Source organism: Mustela nivalis (genome assembly GCF_964662115.1).
Source record: "Mustela nivalis genome assembly, chromosome: 8".
Lineage (NCBI taxonomy): Eukaryota > Metazoa > Chordata > Mammalia > Carnivora > Mustelidae > Mustela > Mustela nivalis.
In genome coordinates this window covers 29,395,569-29,416,008 of record NC_139027.1, presented here as the reverse complement: position 1 = coordinate 29,416,008, position 20,440 = coordinate 29,395,569, and the positions used below count along the sequence as shown (strand labels likewise).

Genomic DNA, 20,440 nt, shown 5'->3' with positions numbered 1-20,440 from the left:
TTGAAAGCATATTTACTAGTGATAAATGTGAGATAAAGGCATATCTGGTTGTGAGATTTAGACTGTACTCGGAAAAAAAATAACAATTTAGTTCAGTATCTAAGTGGTGTGTGTGTGTGCATACATGCAGTAGGTGCTTCTGGAGAGAGGTAATTTTTGAAGTCAGTCTGGTGATCTGATAAAGTATCATGGAAGAAATCAGATGAGTTGAATTTTGACTAAAGGGTAAGACGTGGAGAAGAGCTCAGCAGGAGAAATCACAAGTGTAAAAATGTGGAGGCAGGAATGTGTATGGGATATTGTAGGGACAATGAGAGAACCAGGTGTTCCTCAGGGAGTATAGTGGGGACAGGAGAAGCCAGATTATGAAAGGTCTTAGATCCCTGATTGTGGAAACTTTTCTGTTGTCAGTAAGAATCTTTCGAATTCTCAGGATGGTAATATTTACTAACGAATATTATTCCTGTGTCTAACTTCTGCCTTGCTGCTCATTTTGTGGATGGGCTGCTAATGTAGAAGTGACGTTCATAGAATACTGGGAATTTGCTCAGTGCTTTGTGACTAATGTATAGTAAGCATTCTAAGGATATACATTTTCTTTCTGCATACTAAAATGTAAACTGGTTGATTTACCTAGTAGTGTTATCCTTTACAGTGTGAAAAAAATTGGTCTTTTAGATTATTGAACTAATTTTTTATATTGCAGAGAGTGGATCTTTCTTACAGTTGCTGCTAGAAGGGAACTATGAAGCCATTTTCTTAAATTCATTGACTCAAAATATTTTTAACTCAACAACGATGACTGAAGAAAAGGTAGACAGCTACCTGGAGAAGCAGATAGTAACGTTCCTGGATTACTCAACAGATTTGGACACAACCGAAAGGTAGAATTTTGTTTAAAATTTTCACAGAGTGAGACTGAATACATTTAACAGTACTTTGCTCAGCATAAGAGAGTGGTTTTAGTTGTTGTTGGAAAACTTGTGCTCTCCAGTATGGCAGCCGCTAGTCACATGTGGGTGTTGAGCACCTGAAATAGTGCAACTGAGGGACAGAATTTTAAATTTTATTTAATTGTAACTAAATTTAAAAGAGCTATATGTGGCTCATGGTTATAATATTGGACATTGAAAGATAAATTGTTGGGTTTCAGAAATTTTATTTTGTGGTACTTCGATAATCTCTATAAATATTTGTTAATAGTTCACATTTTTCTTAGTAAAACTGAAGTGAAATTGGTTGTGGTTATATAGTGGTTCATATTTATTTTTTTATTCTTATATGCAGACAACAGCTCATATTCCTAATTGGTGTAAGCAGTTTGCAACTTTTTGTTCAGAGTAACTGGACGGGGCCTCTCGTTGATTTACAACCTCAGGATTTTTTGCCATCCATTTTGTTCCAGCAATTCAGTGAGGTATGCTTCTTAGAAATATTGTATATACTTATTATTGTGTTTTTTTTTCCTTTAGGAACTCATCTTTATAAACTGAAGTTAATAGTAAGTAGGAAAAAAAATACGACTTTATAGCTTGTACAAAATGTACTAAGAATCTTTGGTTGTTGATCAGATTTTCAGGTATTTTCAGAAGGTCCACTGTCAGGAATGGAATTAGAGATAAGTGTTAATAATCTGATGGTAGAGGGGTTCCTCGCTGGCTCAGCTGGTGGAGTGTGTGGACTCTTGATTTCAGGGCTGTGAGTTTGAGCTCTGTGTTGGGCATACAGCTTACTCTTTTTAAAAAAAGATTTTATTTATTTCCAGGGAGAGAGAGTGAGAGTACAAGCAGGGGGAGCGGCAGGCAGAAGGAGAAGAAGACTCCCCACTCAGCAAGGAGCCTGATGTGGACTCAATCCTAGGATGCTGGGATCACGACTGGAGCTGAAGGCAGACTATCAACTGACCGAACCACCCAGGTGTCCCAGCATAGAGCTTATTTAAAAAGATAAAATAGGGGCATCTGGGTGGCTCATTCGGTTGAGAGTCTGACTTTTATTTTCAGCTCAGGTCATGACCTCAGGGTCACTCTCTCAAATAGAAAAATCTTTAAAAATCAATCAGTCAATAAATTATATTTTAAAAATCTGATGGTGGAGGTGGAAAAAAGAAGTAGAAATGCAGCCATAACCTGACAGCCACAGTAATTAGCTCTGTACACATCACTGTAGTGAGTCACTATGTTATGTTGCAGTAGAATAATTGAAATTTATAATCCTGGCTCTAATCATTATTGAAAGGCTAAAAATCTTCTGTATCTTATGTCTAAGAAGGGAATCGAATCTGCACTTTACAAAGGTTTTCATCCAAAGTGATTAAAGTAAAATACCAAAGATTATGTCTCTTAAAGAGAAATGCTTCAGTTGCCTAGAAACTTGCTTATATGGAACATCTCACCCCCTCTGTTATTAGGGATGAAACAGTTTCTGCCTCTTCAGCCCTGTAGTGTAGGTTAAAAATTCACCAAATAGTCAAAGTCCTAGTGATTGTTGAACACAGATATGTGGGGCAAGTGCTTAATTCATGTGTTTGGTCAATTTGAGTATCCTGGAGATGAGAACACAGAAGCTCCCAGTGATGAAGGAAACTTGTCAGAGGTGTTACAGCTGGGCACTTGGGAGCCACTTTTCCTGGGTCCAAATCTAGCTCTCCTTCTGCAATACTTGGGTAGAAGCCACCTGTAAAGTCAGGTTACAATTCAAGGCAGTACAGAAATAGGTTACTTGAGAGGTTTGGACTGTAAGAATATTGAAATTAACCAAGAGATGTGCGGAATGAGAATTTTGCCAGACAGTTTAGCTGGCCATGGATAGGGAGTTGAACTGAAGGGTGCTGAGCAAACGGACAGGTGGAGAGGAGCAGGAAAGGCAGTCTGGGTGCAGTCCCATGAGCGGAAGTTCAGAGGCGGGAAGAGCACGGTGGGAACCGTATGTTTTGAGCCTACTGGAGAAGCACCGACAGGTCAGACTTCATGGGATTCAGGCCAGATTGTAGAAAACTTTGAGACCTTGATTTTTTTATTTACTTATTAGAACTACCTCATACATTCAAAAAAAGCATATGAGGTATATGGAGTTTAAATAATAAAACTCCTTTGTTTCTACCACACTGCTTGAGAAACATTAGTAGTGTTGTACAACAGAGCTTCCTGACTGCTGTTCCCCAGATGTGGAGCCCCTCTGCCATTGCAGTATCTGTGTGGGGCCTGGCTGGGGTGGGGACAGCCTTTGAACTGGTCTCTTCTGGTTGGCAGCATTGCTCGTTCCCTGCTGTGCCCCACTAATCATAGTGTCTTCTGCATGTGCTGTGACTTGGAGAGGGTTGCAAGTATTGGCTTAGGAGGTCCCCTGTATGTGCTTCCTAATGGCATCCCCAGCCTCCCCTCCCATGAGCCAGTCCCATGAATTTCATGTTAATCATTCCATTGCTTTTCTTCATAGTTTCAGCACCTATGAAACTCTAGAAAACATTGTTTAGTTTTGCCAGTTTTTGAACTTTAATGAATGAAACAAACTGTGATTGTTCTGTGACTTGTTTTGCTAAATGGTTTATTTTTGAAGTGAGACCGTTACTCATTTTTACTGTTGTATAGTATTCTAATTGTATGACAGTACTGTAGTATATATGTATATATGTTTCCTTTCTCCCCCCAATATATTACTTACAGTGCTTTCAGGAACAAGTCTTCTGGAAATCATTTGCTAGAATTTCAAAGCACAGCCTTCTGAAAAAATGACTGTTTGGTACAGTGTACTAAATAGAGGAGGCTGTTTTTACTGGCCCTTGGGCTGTAGGTGACATCCTGAGGGCTGAGAGGATGATCTTTTAATACATGTGTAAACCCTTCCCAGAGCTAGGGAGCTCTGGTGTAGTATATAGAGCTACGAGAGGAGTTGCTATGCCCTAGAGTTTATGCATGTTCAGCTCTTCTTGGCAATGTCCGTTTGTTTGACAAAAAAATAAATAAAAATCTTTAAAAAAAAAAACAAAACAGAGAGAGATTGAGAGAGAACACAAGCAAAGGGAGTGACAGGCGGAGGGAGAAGCAGACTCTACTGAGCAGGGCCTTTGATGCAGGACTCTGGAATCATGACCTGAGCCGAAGGCAGAGGCTTTAACCCACTGAGTCACCCAGGGGCCCCTGTCAGGTTGTTTTTAAAAAGAATATTCAACTTATCCTCTTTACCAGCAGTCTAAGAATTTGGAAGATGGGGGAGTTGAAGTTTTTAAATACGTCACTTTTTTAATGGTCATTTTCTTGCGCTGTTTCATGTTTTTCAGCCCTTGTGAAGCACAGGTATTTGTGAATATACTTTATGGTCATGGAGTATGGTGATCAAAGCCAAATTCATTTTCCGTGCCTTTAACTTATGGCCTTGTCATTTTTAACACTGACATCTGAGGCTAACCCGTCTCAGAGGAATAGCCCTGAAGGTCCATGTCTGAGCAATACTGGTCACCTCCCACACAGCAAGGTTGATCTTAGTAATCTGGTTTTATGGTAAATTTATCTCTGGCTTACAGATGTTGAAATTTTTTTCACTATTATGGTGATAAATACTTATATATTTACATGTCATACGCTGTCTTGACTGAGGAATTATTTTGAAGAGTTGCAACCTTTGCTTTGTCTGTTTTTATTGAAAATATAAGTAATCCTCTTTAAAAACAGACCATTTCTCCAAACCTCTGGAAACAGATTTAGAACTCAGTTGGAATATCACTGTTATAGCTCGGGGGTAGGCAGAGGCTGATTTACTTAAGCAGAAGATAGAAAAGCATTTCATTTTTTCATGATGATGCAAGGTAGCACTGGGAAGAGAAGTGTATGTATTTGGCTACTCCTACCTTCACTCATTTATTTATTGTCTTGTTAATACCATCCCCAGAGAGTTTTTTTAAAAAAGATTTTATTTATACATTTTAGAGAGAAAGCATGTGAGTTTGGGGGGGAGGGACAGAAGGAGAGGGAGAGAGAGAATCTTAAGCAGACTCCCTGCTGAGCCAGACAGCAGGGCTTCCTCTCATGACCCTGAGATCATGGCCTGAGCCAGAATCAAGAATCAGACACTTAACCGACTGAGCCACCCACGTGCTGCCCATCTCCAGAGAATTTCAAACCGAAAAGTAGGAGGTTTAGTAACCAACCCTTGGCTTTGAATATCAGAGGTAATGATACCCACGTGGTATACCATGGGCTATCTCTTTGTATAATTTTTTTGTATACTAAATTTTTTGTTATTTATCTTTAAAGATTTCATTTAGTAGAGAATGATCTAAATTTGTGCTAAAACATTTAGATGTGTTTCTCATTTCAAAGTAATTGGGATATAGATTCTTTTTTTTTTTTTAATATTTATTTATTTTAGAGAAAGAAAGAGGGAGCAAGAGCAGGGCAGGGAGGAGCAAAGGAAGAGGGAGACACAGATAATCCTTAGGCAGATTCCCCATTGAGTGTGGAGACTGACAAGGGGCTCGATCCCATGATCCTGAGATCATGCCCTGAGCTGAAGTCGGGAGCTGGCCACCCAACCGACTGAGCCATCCAAGTGCCCCGGGTTCTTTAACCTTTTTTTTTTTTTTTTAAAGGTTTTATTAATGTATTTAACAGAGATCACAAGTAGGCAGAGAGGTAGGCAGAAAGAGAGAGGGAGGAAGCAGGCTCCCCGATGAGCAGAGAGCCTGATGCGGGACTCGATCCCAGGACCCCGAGATCATGACCCAAGCTGAAGGCAGAGGCCTAACCCACAGAGCCACCCAGGCGCCCCCTGATATTTTTCCTAAAGGCATGTCATATTTTCTTGTACTTCACCAGTTTGGTTTGGACTTTGGGAAATAAAGGTGGTTAAATCTTTATTTTGACATCTTTGTATGAGAAGAGAACTTGCTGAGGCTGCAAGACACAGTCTGGGCACATGAAGTAGGTTCTTCTCCCAAGTTCCTAAGTGAGAATGTCCACTGGTGTGTTCAGTACCTTCACTCGGAGCTCTCACAAGACACCTCGGGCTCACTGTGCCTCAGACTAGCCTCTGGTGAGGGTCTCTTCTACATGGGGTGTCTAGTGTCCCTATGTCAGTAGCCTGCCACTGTAAGGTAGTGGTCCCAGTCAGAAGGCTAGAAGTGATGTCTGCAGCCTTTCCTGGTGCTTGGTATGGTCCTGAACCTTCCCCAGGGGTAGGAAGAGATCTTTGGGGAAAGCAGCATGGGGTGGTAGGAAGAACATTGTTTAGGGAGTTGGAATACAGGCTGGGACCTCTGTTCTGACACTGACTTCTGTATTATTTTCAACTGTACTTAACATTTGTATCTATTTCCTTATAAAATTGAGGTAGTTGTAATAATTTCAAAGTAGTTTTTTTTTTCTTTTTAAAAAAGATTTTATTTATTTGTCAGAGAGAGAGAGAGAGAGAGATGCCCATGCAGGGGGAGCAGCAGGCAGAGCAGGCAGAGGGAGAGGGAGAAGCAGGCTCCCTGCTGAGCAGGAGCCCAATGTGGGACTCGATCTCAGGACCCTGGGATCATGACCTGAGCCCAAAGGTAGTCGCTTAACCGACTGAGCCACTCAAGCGTCCCTCACAATAGTTTCTTAATTATTGAAGTTAAAAAAAAAAATTCCTTTACCCTTATTGTAGATAATGATAATCTTTATTTGCGGTTTGGTGGTTCTCTTTGATGTTAAATTTTTATTCCTCTATTATACTCCTCAGTGGTGAAGGTAGGACAGTGGATGAACCCATAGCCATATTGAGTACTTCAACAACATACTGACAGAGGCATTATTTGGATTATTTAATTTAATCCTTACAAGAAGGATTGGGTTCTGTTATTTTATTTTATAATTAATGAGGCTTCAGGTAAAAAATTTACCTATGCCCACAAACTAATAAGAGGCAGAAAAAGAATGCTATCCTGAGTCTGTGACATTAGAGCCCATGTTCCTAGTGGGTAAGCATTCCTGCTATTTTTGTGGCAGCTGTCAAAATTATATAGTATACATCTTGGAAAACACAGGGCACCAGGGTGGCTCAGTCGGTTAAGTGGTGCCTTTGGCTCAGGCCACGAACCTGGGGTCCTGCGATCAAGCCCTGATCAGGCTCCTGCTCGGTAGGGAGCCTGCTTCTCACACTCCCTTTGCAAAAGTAAAAAATAAGATAAAATATAAGAAAACAGGTGCCTTGTCCACTGTAGAAAATCTCTGTTCAGCCAAGGAGTGGACTTTTCAAAGGCATCCCTTTTTTTTGTAGCCTTCTGTTCCCACTGGTTCATGCCACTTGACAAGGTCTCTGATATGTGAGACCTTGTTGGCTCTTTGGCTTAGGAATTACGGAGCAGACCTCCTTTGTAATGACATTTGCCAGCTGATGAAGCACATGTGAAGTGTGTTTAATGTAAGTACTTTAGTAATAGAGTCATGCTTTTTATTGAGATGATACTTTGTTATAAGTAAATCTGTAAAGAATGAAGCCTCTTTGATACTAGCATTTTCTTGATTTCACGGTTCATCTAAGGTGCAGGCATATAGGTGGCCGTCTGCCAGGACGGCCCACAGTTGTGGGTCCCCAGGGCCTTTTATAATGTTAGGATTCTGTCCAGTGCGAATTGCTGTGTGCTGGATTGATGCCTTTGTTTCAAAGCTGAATTAATTAGAAAATATGTTACTACAAGACCTGTAAAGATTAATATTTTGTTAAATTAGGTCATCTTGGCTTATGTATTTTTTTCAGGTCAAAGGACTGGATGCAGCTGTTCTGAATCTGCTTGTTCTAGATGGTGAATCAGTCTACAGCCTGACCTCAAAGCCTATCCTGCTCTTACTAGCACGAGTTATTTTAGTGAATGTGAGACAGAAACTGACAGCTGTTCAGGTAAGGAGAGACAAGAAGGCAGTTGGTTCAAACCCAGGCATGACTTTTGTGCTGGGTAGCATCACACTTCAGGAGTGATGCTGACAGTGTTTTGGTGTGTTTTCTAAGTCTTTAGGTATTTCAGTTTAAAATCTGGTGAAAATAAACAAAAACATTTTCCCTTTGTGAGATTCATCTAATACACAATGATATCATATTGACCCCTTTAGAGGATTCTATAGATCATGTGTGTGTGTGTGTGTGTGTGTGAATATAAATGTTCAGTACTCTTTTTTTTTTTTAAGATTTTATTTATTTATTTGACAGAGATCACAAGTAGTCAGAGAGGCAGGCAGAGAAAGAGGGGGAAGCAGGCTCCCCTCTGATCAGAGAGACTGATGTGAGCTTGATCCCAGGACCCCGAGATCATGACCCAAGCTAAAGGCAGAGGCTTTAACTCACTGAGCCACCCAGGTGCCCCAAATGTTCAGTGCTCTTACAGTGGATTGTAATTACTGTTTCCTGGCTTACATCCTACCTTGGTTCATTATTTGGGTTGGATTTAGTGGAGCATTTGTTCAATATCTGTTACATCATTTCTTAAAGATTATTCATTTAGGGGTACCTGGGTGGCTCAGTGGGTTAAAGCCTCTGCCTTTGGCTCAGGTCATGATACCAGGGTCCTGGGATCGAGCCCCGCACAGGCTCTCTGCTCAGTGGGGAGCCTGCTTCCTCCTCTCTCTCTGCCTGCCTCTCTGCCTACTTGTGATCTCTGTCTGTCAAATAAATAAATAAAATCTTTTTTTTAAAAAAAAAGCTTATTCATTTATTTAGAGAGAGAAAGCCTGTTCTTGCGCACACACATATGAGCAGGGGGAGGGGCAGAGGGAGAGAGAGAGAGCAGCTCAAGCAGATTCCCCACCGAGTGTGAAGATCTTGATGGGGCCTGCTCTCAGGATGCTGAAATTATATACTTTTCACATGTTGCAAAATTCTCTTTTGTGTTTTTTTCAGTGGTTTTAAAGTGTAAAACTGGGGGCATCTGGGTGGCTCAGTCAGTTAAACATCTGCCTCCGGCTCAGGTCATAATCCCCAAGTCCTAGGATCAAGTCCCGCATTGGGCTTCTTGCTCAGCAGGGAGCCTGCCTCTCCCTCTCACTCTCCTTCTCTCCCTACTGTGTTTTCTCTTTGGCTCCCTCACTTTTCCCTCTCAAATAAATAAAACCTTAAAAAAAAATCTACAAACTGTTAGTTCTTGGGGTATACAAAAATAAGGTGTAGCTGCAGACTATAGCTAGTTGACTCCCATTCTGACTTTGGTGACTTGACCCATGTTACCAGATATAATCTAAATTTTATAGGAAACCTCCCAATTTCTAAGTATGGGCTGAAAAATTTTGAGAAACACAGTTTTCAGCTGGCAGAATATAGACTTGGTCTGTCCTGTATAAGGGCTTATTTTCCTAAATATTTCAGTTTAGACAAAAGGTGAAGAGGCAAGTTTTGCCTCTGTTGCTGACTGTCATGAAAGCCCAAGGAATTGGAATTACTTTTACTAGAAGGGGTTTTACTAGATGAGTTTCAATGTCAGGTAGACATAAGGTCTTATCCTTGATTTTTGAGCCATGTTTGCTTGAATTAGAAAATTTTTCTGGAGTTGATATGACTTAAATGCTCTCTTACAGAATGACTAGTACTTGGCTCTAAATCAGGTATCACCAAGGCACAGAGCTGCCAAGTGGCATTATTTTCTTTCTAGTGAGACTAGAGTCATTAATCAGCGAGTGAGACAGTTTTAAATTTTGTTGGTGGAAAACTTTCATCTAAAATTTTGATAAGCTTTATTTATTTATTTATTTTTGAGATAGAGAGAGTGCACTTGAGCAGGAGTGGAGGGAGAGAGCTAAGCAGACCCTGCTCTGAGCACAGAGCCCAAAGCAGGGCTCGATCCTGTGACCCTGAGATCATGACCTGAGCCGAAATCAAGAGTCAGACACTTAAGCAACTGAGCCACCCAGGCACTCTGTTAAGCATTTTTTAAAAAAAGATATGTATAGTGTCAATTTAGGAGAACAAGTGGGTATGCTAACTGCTGGTTGTAGATGTCCTACTTGGTAGGGATGTAGAGACAAGGTACTTGAATTGCTTGGCAGACAGTAAACAACTTCTGAGCTGGGCTTACAACCCTGTTTTCTTGTTACACGTCATCATGCCAAGATTGCTTTGAGTTGAAATCTTGCCTTTCAGTGAAGTCACAAAAGTTCTTTTTTTCTTTGGATCTGTAATATGTCATTTTCTAAATGATGATATAAAAATGACTTCTTTGATAAGTGAAATTAAAATGAAAGAAGTATCCTTCCTCTATCCAAGTTATTTAACCTTTTAAAGTTAGCTTTGAGTAGGCTTACTTGTAAACCATGTCTCAAGTTGTTCATTATGATATTTTTGTGGAACCATAAAAGAAGGTGATTTTTGCCCAGTCCTCTAATCTGTGATATATAGGTTAGTATGAGTAGGATGTAAATGTTGAGTAAAAAGAGTCTTGGCTTTGAAATCAGACCAGAGTTTGTCTGGCTCAGCTGCTATAATAACTGGGTGACGTTCTGCTATTTAATTTCCCTGGAATATCAGTTTTCTTATTTACAATTATTTTAAAAATGGAGGGCACCTGATTGTCTCAGTTGGTAGATCATGCGACTCTTGATCTTGGGACTGTGAGTTCAAGCCCATGTTGGATGTAAGAGATTACTTAAAAATAAAACAATGGAATAAGCTAACAAACTTTTTTGGGTGCCTTTTTAGTACACTTACGCTTCCTGCCTTCTAGGAGGTTATTGACTAGTGACTTTCTAATCAGAACATTCTGTAATAAGTGCTAAAATCAGGGGACAGGATCTAGAAACTAGAGCAAGGCTTCAAGTTACTTTTTTATTAAGTGTCAGATTTTCTATTAAGCAGTTCTTGGCAAATAGATAAGGGCCCTTTTATTTTCTGACAGAAAAATAGGCTATGCTTTCTCTATCTTTTTCACACTCTTCTTCCCCCTAGGTAGAGATTTTGGCTTAAGAGTTAATGTATAGATCTGTTGTTTAAAGGTTCAGTATCTGGTAATATATATATATATATATATATATATATATATTTTTTTTTTTTTTTTCCTTAAGGTTTATTTATTTGCTTGAAAGCGAGAGTGCATGAACAGGGGGAGGGACATGGAGAGGGAGGGAAAGCAGACTCCCCGATGAGTGGGAAGCCTCATGCGGGGCTTGATCCCACAACCCTGAGATGCCAACCAGAGCCAAAACCAAAGAGTCAGACACTTAACCGGCTGAGCCACCCAGCTGCCCCGATGTATGTTTTATTTATTGATTGATTTGTCAGAGAGAGAGCGCACAAGCAGGCCGAGATGATGTATGTTTTCTTAAAAGGGCAATCTCTGACTGGCTCTAACTTCCCATGCCTAAAAAAGGAAAGTGTTTGCTGCCAAACCTGAGTCTCTTGTTGCTGGGGCGGAGAATGGCACTGAGGCAGCAGAGGACAGACTTGCTGTTTCCTGTATGGGCTTCTATATTGGCTTGTTGCTAGGTAGTTTTTTTTTTTTTAATAAGGATCACTTTTTTTTTTAAGATTTTATTTTTATTTAGAGAGAGCGTGCAAGTGAGCAGGAGGGAGGGCAGAGGGAGAGGGAGAGAGGGATTGTCCAGCAGACTCTGCGTTGAAAGCGTGGAGCCCAATGTAGGGCTCCATCTCACAACCCCGAGATCAGGACCTGAGCTGAAACCAAAAGTCAGATGCTTAACTGAGCCATCCGGGATCAAGTATTTTATTTTATTTTATTAAAGATTTTATTTATTTATTTGACAGAGAGAGAACACAAGCAGGGGGAATGTTAGGCAGAAGGAGAGGGAGAAACAGCTTCACACTGAGCAAGGAGTTGAATGTCTTAATCCCAGGACAACCATAACCTGATACTTAACTGACTAAGCCACCCAGTCACTTCCCCCATTTTTTAAAAAACTGTGATAAGGTAAGAACAGCATCAGACAATAGAGAAAAACCTACTGTAACCTCAGCGTATGCATTAGTCAAGACAATGTATGAAATGTAGTCTCTGTCCTCAGAAATGTTGGAGTCAGGGGGAGTTAAACTCTTGAATCATAAGCTCTGTCCAATGTGGTGCTGACTTCCAGGAACAGTGTACAAGTTCCGAGAAGTGAGACACCAATGTGTGCCACCCTCATGAGAGAAGTCCTCACGGGAGGGTTTCACAAGGATGTGGAAGGGATTGTCTAGTTTTGGAAAATATTTGAATCCAAGGTAATTCTTACAGTGTGGTTTGTGCAAAATACTGCTTGGAGCAGGATAGAGAGATGAGCAGGACGTGACTTCTTGTCTTACTGAGTAGATGGTGGACAACACTGAAAGCTGACCTCGGTGAACGCAGCGGGATGTGTTTGCCCCGGTACAGACAGTGTGCTAGAATTTCAGGGGAGGGAAAAAATAAGCACCTGTCCCTGGCCCCTTGTCCACTCTGCCTCCCGGAGGAGCCGCTGTGTGGGTTACGGCACTGAGGGGGTGCCACAGCGGACGGCTGGTGACAATGGCAGACATTTTAAAGAAAGAGATAGTAAGTTCTAAATGGCAACAGGAAGCCCAGCTGGCTAGAAACAGAGACTCTTGAGAGGATGGACGAGGCGGGTTATTCTTGTGGAAGAGGGAGAAGCGGATTTGGGTATTACTACTGAAGACCTAACAGTGGATGGGTATGTTTGTTGAAGAGCAAGTTTAATTTCACAGATGTTAAAAAATATATATGTTTAAAAAATTCTAAACACTAATGGCAGTTAATGTAAAAATCGTTTTTCAAAAAGGCTTTTATTTTCAACTTACGTGGTACTTTCTTCCCCTAGAGTTTGCCGTGGTGGACGCTAAGATGTGTGAGTGTTCACCAGCAGTTACTGGAGGAGCGCTCCCCGCAGCTCTCTGCTCTTGCTGGAGACTGTATTGAGGAAGGTATGGAGCAGACTTTGTCTGACGCCGGCACGCAGCTCCGGGCTCATTTCTCAGCGGAGACAGTCCTTTTCAGTTTGGGTCTTTTTTTTTTTTTTTTTTTTTTTTGTAATAGGTCATAGTAGCTTTCTGGTTGAGGTTGTTTCTTTTTCCCCCCTATATTTCTGGGTGTGGAATATCACAAATTATTAGGGTGTCAGATTATAGAATTTCTTTTTGCCTTTGAATTTTAGAAGAGGTAATTACTGTCATTTATATCACCTATGCAGAAAATGGTTTGTTCCATGCAGGTTGCCATGATTCTATCACAAATTGCTTTAAAGTATTTTAGTATTTTCTTTGTTCTTTAATCTGAGAAGCCTCTTTGGAAACAAATGTAAACTTTCTTTATTTTAAAAAAAAATTCCTTAACTTTCCTTACCTTCTCTTTTTGAATCATGTACAGATGTTTGTTTTATTTAAGATTACAATGTTTATGTATTTCTCTCTTAGAACAAAAAAAATTGAGAAATTAATTTTAACCAACTTACCTTGCTTAGTCATATTTATTACGGCACAAACTAACATCCTCTGTAGTGTATTCTGGCCTAGCTTCTTACTACATAGATGTTCCTTTCAAGGAAACAGACTCCAGTTGGAGTAAACTGTGCCAAAATAATTACATGCAGAGTAGACAATTACTTACCTGCTGTCCTTTTGAGCACATGAAGAAAGCCTTTGTTTTTTTTTTAACATTTGGCAGAAACTACATTTTACTAAGGATGACAATAGGTAGAGAGGTATTTTTACATTTCATAATATTTTTCGTTATATGTAATATACATATATAAAAGTACCTAAAATGTAAATGAAAGTGTAAACCACACACCTTCCCATCAGTGTCTTCCCCAGCCTTTGTTACCGATGCCGCTTACATTTCCTAGGGAGGCATTTTGAAAAGAGAGAAAAATCTTGGGTACCTTGACACTTGGTTTCCCTGGGGTTTTGGAATGATTATTCTTAGCAAAAGTTGCAAAACAAAGAAAAACAGAAACATGTTCCATTGCAGTGAAGAAGCAGTTAAACACAGATGAACTTGGACTTGGTAATGAACTTCTGTTACAGAGAAGGAGTTTGACCTTAGATGTCTGGTTCCAAAGCCCATATTCCTTTCACGTAGCGAGAGCATGTATGGCGTGAGTGTGTGTACTTGTGCATGTGTGTGTATAGTGCTCCTCCTTACCCAGGATTTTGATTCCTCTGGTTTCATTACCTGCAGTCATCTGTGGTCTGGAAGCAGATAATCCTCCTTCTGACCTATTGTCACAAGGTCAGTAGAAGCCTTATGCCAAATCATGATGTCTGTGTCATTCCCCTCACTTCTTATCACATGGGCATTTTATCATCTCACATCATCGCAATAAAGGTGAGTAGAGTACAGTAAGGGATTTTGAGACCGAGAAAAAGTGTAGTATATATAGGGTTCATACCAGTGTGGTTTCATGTATCCACTGGGGTCATGGGACGTATCCCCCTTGGATAAAGGGGAATGCGGGGGAAGGAGTCGTTTGCATCCCTCTGGGTAGAGGAGCAGTGCTCTCTATTTAATGGAGTAGACATTCATGAAAGCACAAAACAACTTTTAACATGTGTGCATGTGTCCTTGCAAGAGGCTCCCATACTTTTCTTTAATCTGTTTCCTTCGAGGTACATCTGTGTAGTGAAAAACTGGGCCGGATACACAGGAGAGGACATTAGTTTGTGTAGTAATAAATACTACTAAGCTCGGTAATTTGGTTGAAATTAATTTCTCACTTTTTTTCTCTTCTACGGTAGAAATACTCAAGCATATGCTAACCTTAGGTAAAATGAACATTGGTACGTGATTCAAAAAGGGAAAGTAAGGAAAATATTCTTCAGTGAGTACAGGAATTGATTCATTTATATTATGTTTTGCCAAGACTTAGACCATTTATGTTCTTTTAGGATTTTTAGGTAATGCAAGGCTGTGGAATAAGTAAGGACGTGTTCAGATCTTGCACATATATATATTCTGCTAGGGAATTTAAACCTGACATGTGATAGATTAGTTGTTTTATTACATATAAGGAGTTAACTTTTTCTTTTTCTTTTTTTTTTTTTTTAATATTTTATTTATTCATTTGACAGACAGAGATCACAAGTAGGCAGAGAGGCAGGCAGAGAGAGAGAGGGAAGCAGGCTTCCTGCCGAGCAGAGAGCCCGACGCAGGGCTTGATCCCACGACTCTGGGATCATGACCCGAGCCGAAGGCAGAGGCTAAACCCACTGAGCCACCCAGGCGCCCCAGGAGTTAACTTTTTCTATACGATGATGTTTCTTAAGTAACAGAACTGAAAAACATTCTATCCTCCTCTCCTACAATAGTCTTTGGTTTAATGCTTTTGGATATAAAAGATTTTTATGCGTGAATTTAGCCCTCTAAACCATCTTTGTTTTCACTAAGACTGTAGATTCTCTAGGCTGTGAGTTTCTTGTGAGCTGTTTTTTTTTTTTTTAACTTTTTTCTGCTTAGCATAGTGCCTAGAAAATAATAAATATTTAGTACATATTTGTTGAATAAAGACAGCTAAGGTTTATTGAGGCCTTTCTACATGTACTTTTAGGGAAGAAGTTTTAGAACTTCCTCTCTTTGTCCTTCATCTCAGTAGCAACAACTTGTATCTGACTTAATTTCTATAGAAGAGTTTTTCAAGAGTGGAATATTATACAGGAGTTCAGACAAATTGACCCCACTTGGGTGCTGTATGGACTTTGAATCTCTCCTAATAGCATTGCCTAGGGGTGGAGTGCTCTTCCAAATGAAATACGGAGTGAACCTTGGAGAAAATAAAGACCTGATAAGCAGTGGTGTTGTCTTCTCTAGTAAAGTGAAGCCTGTGTAGCCTGTGTCTCCCCCATTAGTGCTGTTGCATATTTTTGAAATGATGTGGGAGATGCTCCGTAAATGAACTTCGTACAGAGGAGGAAGAAGAGTGAGGATGAGCTTCTGGTTCATGAAATTGGGTGAAGTTTTGAAAATCAAGGATGACTTGAACATCACCGATAGTAATGGGGGAAAAGTTGTCTTTTCCAGAGGATAGTGAAAGCATTTGGAATAAGATGACATCATAATTCAGCCCATGGTTTGATTTTGCAGAAAGGTAGTTACATTATACTGCTTAGGATATTATAGTTTCCTATGCTTTATTATACTTTTATGGAAAATTGGTAAGTGAACAAAAAAACAGGGTGTCATTGGGAGTTGTTTTTTTCCTTTACAGGAAGTCAGATTTGATACTTTTGCTATCAGGAGAGTCACATTTCTTTCCTTAATCTCATATTATATAAATTTGCATTTATGTCTCCATTTTTACCACATTTCGGTGACGAATGTCTGTAACTATTAGTTATTAAGAAAAGGAAAAAAATACCCTTCCTTATATGCCATTTTAAAAGAGAAGAATAGTGTGGTGTGTTTTAGAGAGAATTCTGTTCTGCGGGGTAAAATTAGGTTTCCAAATAGAAAGAGTTAACTAAGATCTGGAAAATATGACTCTTAAGTGACTCATTCCCCAAGTGGTCTTGATTCTTTTCTGTATTATATTTCAGCATATCATTTACTTTGCTTACAACTAAGCATTTTTTATGTTGCTGTTCTAGGCTAATCAACGACATTTTTCATTTTATCTAGTCATAAATTGGCCCATTTTGGCTATGTTTAGGTAGACCTGCAGATAGTCTTAAACTGCAATGTTTCATAAACAATTTTATTAAAAAAAAAAAGTTTTGTTCTGGGATTTGGCCCAAATGTTGACCAAGCCGTCACTTATAACTGAAATATTGCTCAGTGTCCAGAGAAGGATATTATATTTGAAATGTTGCCCTTGAAGGATCATGAAAAAGTTGGCAGGACTTTTTTCAGTCCATGAAACAAAAGTGAGGACTTCATGAACAACAGTGATCTTTATGTTTTTGTCCAGGAATGTGCCATCAGCACAATGTAATGGAACAGAGCCCATCAGAATGTCAGAATAACATTGCTGGACTGATCACATCTATGAGAGGAGTGAGTTAGAGCCTCACAAAGTACGCTCCCCAGTGTGACTGAGGCACTCTTTTGGATGTCACACCAGGGAAAACGAGATTCTCTGAAAGGCTGCGTAGGTGCTCACACAGCCATGTAGCATGGGAGCCGACACTGCAGATGTATCCCATACAACACACGAGATGTCATACCACAGCGTCACTGTTTGAAGATGAGCTTACGGAGAAGTCTGTGTAGGGTGAGCGGGTCGAGAGGCTTTGTCCGAGAGTTCTGCTGTAACATTGACAGGCAGCTCTGTGACTCTAGGGTTGGATTGTTTCCACATGAAAAGAGCTGATCAAGAGATCAGTCTCAGGGTGCCTGGGTGACTCAGTGGGTTAAGCCTCTGCCTTCGGCTCAGGTCATGATCCCAGTGTTCTGGGATCAAACCTTATATCGGGCTGTCTCCTCTGCAGGGAGTCTGAAACAAAAGGAGGACCTCTCTCTCTGCCTGCCTCTCTGCCTACTTGTGATTTCTGTCTGTCAAATAAATAAATACAATCTTAAAAAAAAGAGAGATTAGTTTCTTGGTGACTGATTTTTATTTTTATTATTATCATTTTTTTATTTTTTTAAAGATTTTATTTATTTGTTTAGTTGACAAAGAGAGACATAGCAAGAGAGGGGGCACAAGCAGGGGGAGTGGGAGAGGGAGTAGCAGGCTCCCTGATGAGCAAGGAGCCCGATGCGGGTCTCTATCGCAGCACCCTGGGATCATGACCTGAGCCGAAGGCAGACTCTTAATGACTGAGCCACCCAGGGGCCCCTGCACTAATTAAAAAGAAAAAAAATTGATACTTGGGAATGAATACATGTTATTAAATACATCAAGTATGATTAATTATAATTATTCATAGGGATTTCACTTTAACATAGCGTTAAAGTAATCTTATGAAAGGGGTTTTGGTTTAGCATACATTTTAAATGTCATGGTGACATTTGCATCCGAAAGGTCATGAATATTCATTTCCATGGAGAACCTACTGAATTATTAAAGTAGTAAATATGCATTTACTGGGTTGACATGTTCCTCTCTTTTTTAAACCCTGAGGCATCCAAAGCTCAAAACTGTGTGTTCATAGTTGACTCATTGTTTTCTGTCATACTGTGCATCTAGCCAGTTCTTAAATCTTATCAGTTCTTCCCTAAGGGTCCCATGTGCAGCCTTTTCCACTCCTACAAGTCTTATCCTAGGCCCCGTCCAAAATCTTTAGTTTGGAAAGTCCCTTTAGAGATTATTTTGTTCACCTAACTAACTCATTTTACAAAGAGCTGAGACTCAGATTGCCCAGGACTCAGACTTATGATCTAGAGTTTGTAACTCCAAATCCTGCCCATTCTTCTTTTCGTTACATTTCTGCAACTAGTCAGTAGGGCAGAATTCTAGTAGCTAATAATGATGATGCAGTTAACGGTTCTATAGTGCTAGCTCCATACCAAGCACTGTTATGTCTTTAAATACATTAGCTAGTTTATTTCTCACAATAACTCTATGAGATAGAACTGAAGAGTTGACAGAGGATGGTAGGGTGGTGGCTATAATGTGTGTTGGGTTTTTTTTAATGGCTTTTTTGAAGTATAATTAACCTATAGTATTTACTCATATTTTGAAATGTGCACTTGATGATGTTTTACATATGTATTCACCTGTGAAATGATCACAGTCAAGACAATTAACAGACCATGGTGTTTTAAGATCTGGCTTACAGTTTCTACTCTGTCACTGGCTCCCTGTGTGACCTTAGGCAACTCATCTGACTTCCAAACCAGGATTCTTTCTGTGTAAAATGATCATTGAATCCTTTCCAGGTATAGAATAATGTGATTCTTCTTAGGCCAGCTTTCCACTCATCCTAATGCTATAATCCACTGGGAAGATTGTATCCAAAAGAGTTATTTCCTCTTTCCCTGGGTACTTTCCGAAATTACTTTGAGAGAGAATGCATTCCATTGTTAGGATCCATAACTGCTGCAAAGTGCTGCCTTTTATTAGTTAAAAAAAGCTGGGTGGGGGCGCCTGGATGGCTCAGTCGGTTAAGTGGCTGCTTTCAGCTCAGGACATGATCCCAGGGTCCTGGGATTGAGCCCCGCCTCAGGCTCCCTGCTCAGCAGAGAGCCTGACTCTCTCTCTCCCTATACCTGCTGTTCTGCTTACTTGTGCTCTCTCTCTCTCTCTCTCTCTCTCTCTGTCAAATAAATAAATAAATAAATAAACTCTTTATTTTAAAGAAAAAAAAAGAGCTGTGATTTCGTCACTGAACAACTGCTAGCTGGAGAGCCGCTAGCTATCTGTGACTATTTAAATTGAAATAAAATAAAATAAATGAAATAAAAAATTCAGTTCCTCCATTTCACTAGCCCCATTTGAAGTGCCCTGAAGCCACATGTAGCTAACGGCTACCATTTTGGACAGTGCAGCGGGTGAATACTTACATCGTCAGAGAAAATTTTATTGGACATGACTACTGTTGAGCAGCAGTGACTGGGTGGATCTGTCCTTCCTTCTATCTGACCTGCCCCCCCAGTTACATAAGGCTGCTGTCACTATCACTTCATATCTCAAGGGTTGCACCTGACTTGTAGGCTCTTTCTTGACCTTCGTTCCTTCTCCCTCATCAGTACTGGATTGGTTTTTCTAGATACCAGTTTCATCATGTCATTATTTCTGATTAGAGAAGCCCTTAATGATTTCCAGTTTTACCTTTGACTTTATATTTTCCACCCAATTTCATATTTAATAAAAATGGTTTTTGGGGTGCTTGCCATGTTTCAGTCCCTGTGCTGGGTGCTAGGGATATCAGTGCATGCAGGAGGCAGGGGCAGAAGTACAAGTAGAAACAAGGGTGTAAAGAGGAAGGAGTGAACCAGAGGATGTGGTTAGTCGAAGCCCGAGAGAGCAGAGAAGGCTTCATAAGGTACCTCGTGCATGAAGTGACTCTCGAAGAATGACTAAGAATTTATTAGGTGAAGTTGGAAAGGGCATATAATGTGTACAAAGAGAGACACAGAGACTTGAAATGTTTTTGTGCATTTTGGAATTCTGGTAGTTCCGAATGGCCGGAGTAAGTATGGGGGTGGTTCGTATGTTAGGTGATGAGTTGAATGGTAGGTAGGAGCTAGGTCACTGGGACATAGGATTTTCATCTTGATGGTAGCCATCAAAGGGTTGTGCACTTGTGCACTCCTGGGATATTCACTGAGCACCAGTATGATAGGCCAGTGAACAAGAACCATGTGGACCCTCTTTTGTGAGCCTTATGGAATAGAAGTGAATTGGAGCCAAATTTCTATCTGCCTTTCAAGGCCCGTCCTTTGGAAAGGTTTGTTCAACTACCCCAGCCTTACGGATTTCCCCTCTTTGGTACTTATGGTCAGTGCCACACAATCTCACATCATGGTAACCGTGTATTGAATAATGATGATGTGTCTTCCCCTCCTAGCTCTTCTTCCCCCATCCTCTCATTAGGGAAGATCAGGCTTAAACCTTGCTTTAGGATAAACACA

General features: G+C 40.2%; 1 protein-coding gene across 1 annotated transcript in view; it reads left to right on the top strand.

The window, feature by feature from the left end:
- Positions 1 to 20,440, top strand: part of TTC27 (tetratricopeptide repeat domain 27) — a 172,042-nt gene that overhangs the window by 764 nt on the left and 150,838 nt on the right. Inside the window, exons 2-5 of the mRNA XM_082745658.1 lie at positions 707 to 884; positions 1,288 to 1,417; positions 7,723 to 7,863; positions 12,753 to 12,855. Of these exons, the coding sequence (XP_082601784.1) occupies positions 707 to 884; positions 1,288 to 1,417; positions 7,723 to 7,863; positions 12,753 to 12,855 (552 nt within the window). The remainder of the gene's footprint in view (positions 1 to 706; positions 885 to 1,287; positions 1,418 to 7,722; positions 7,864 to 12,752; positions 12,856 to 20,440) is intronic.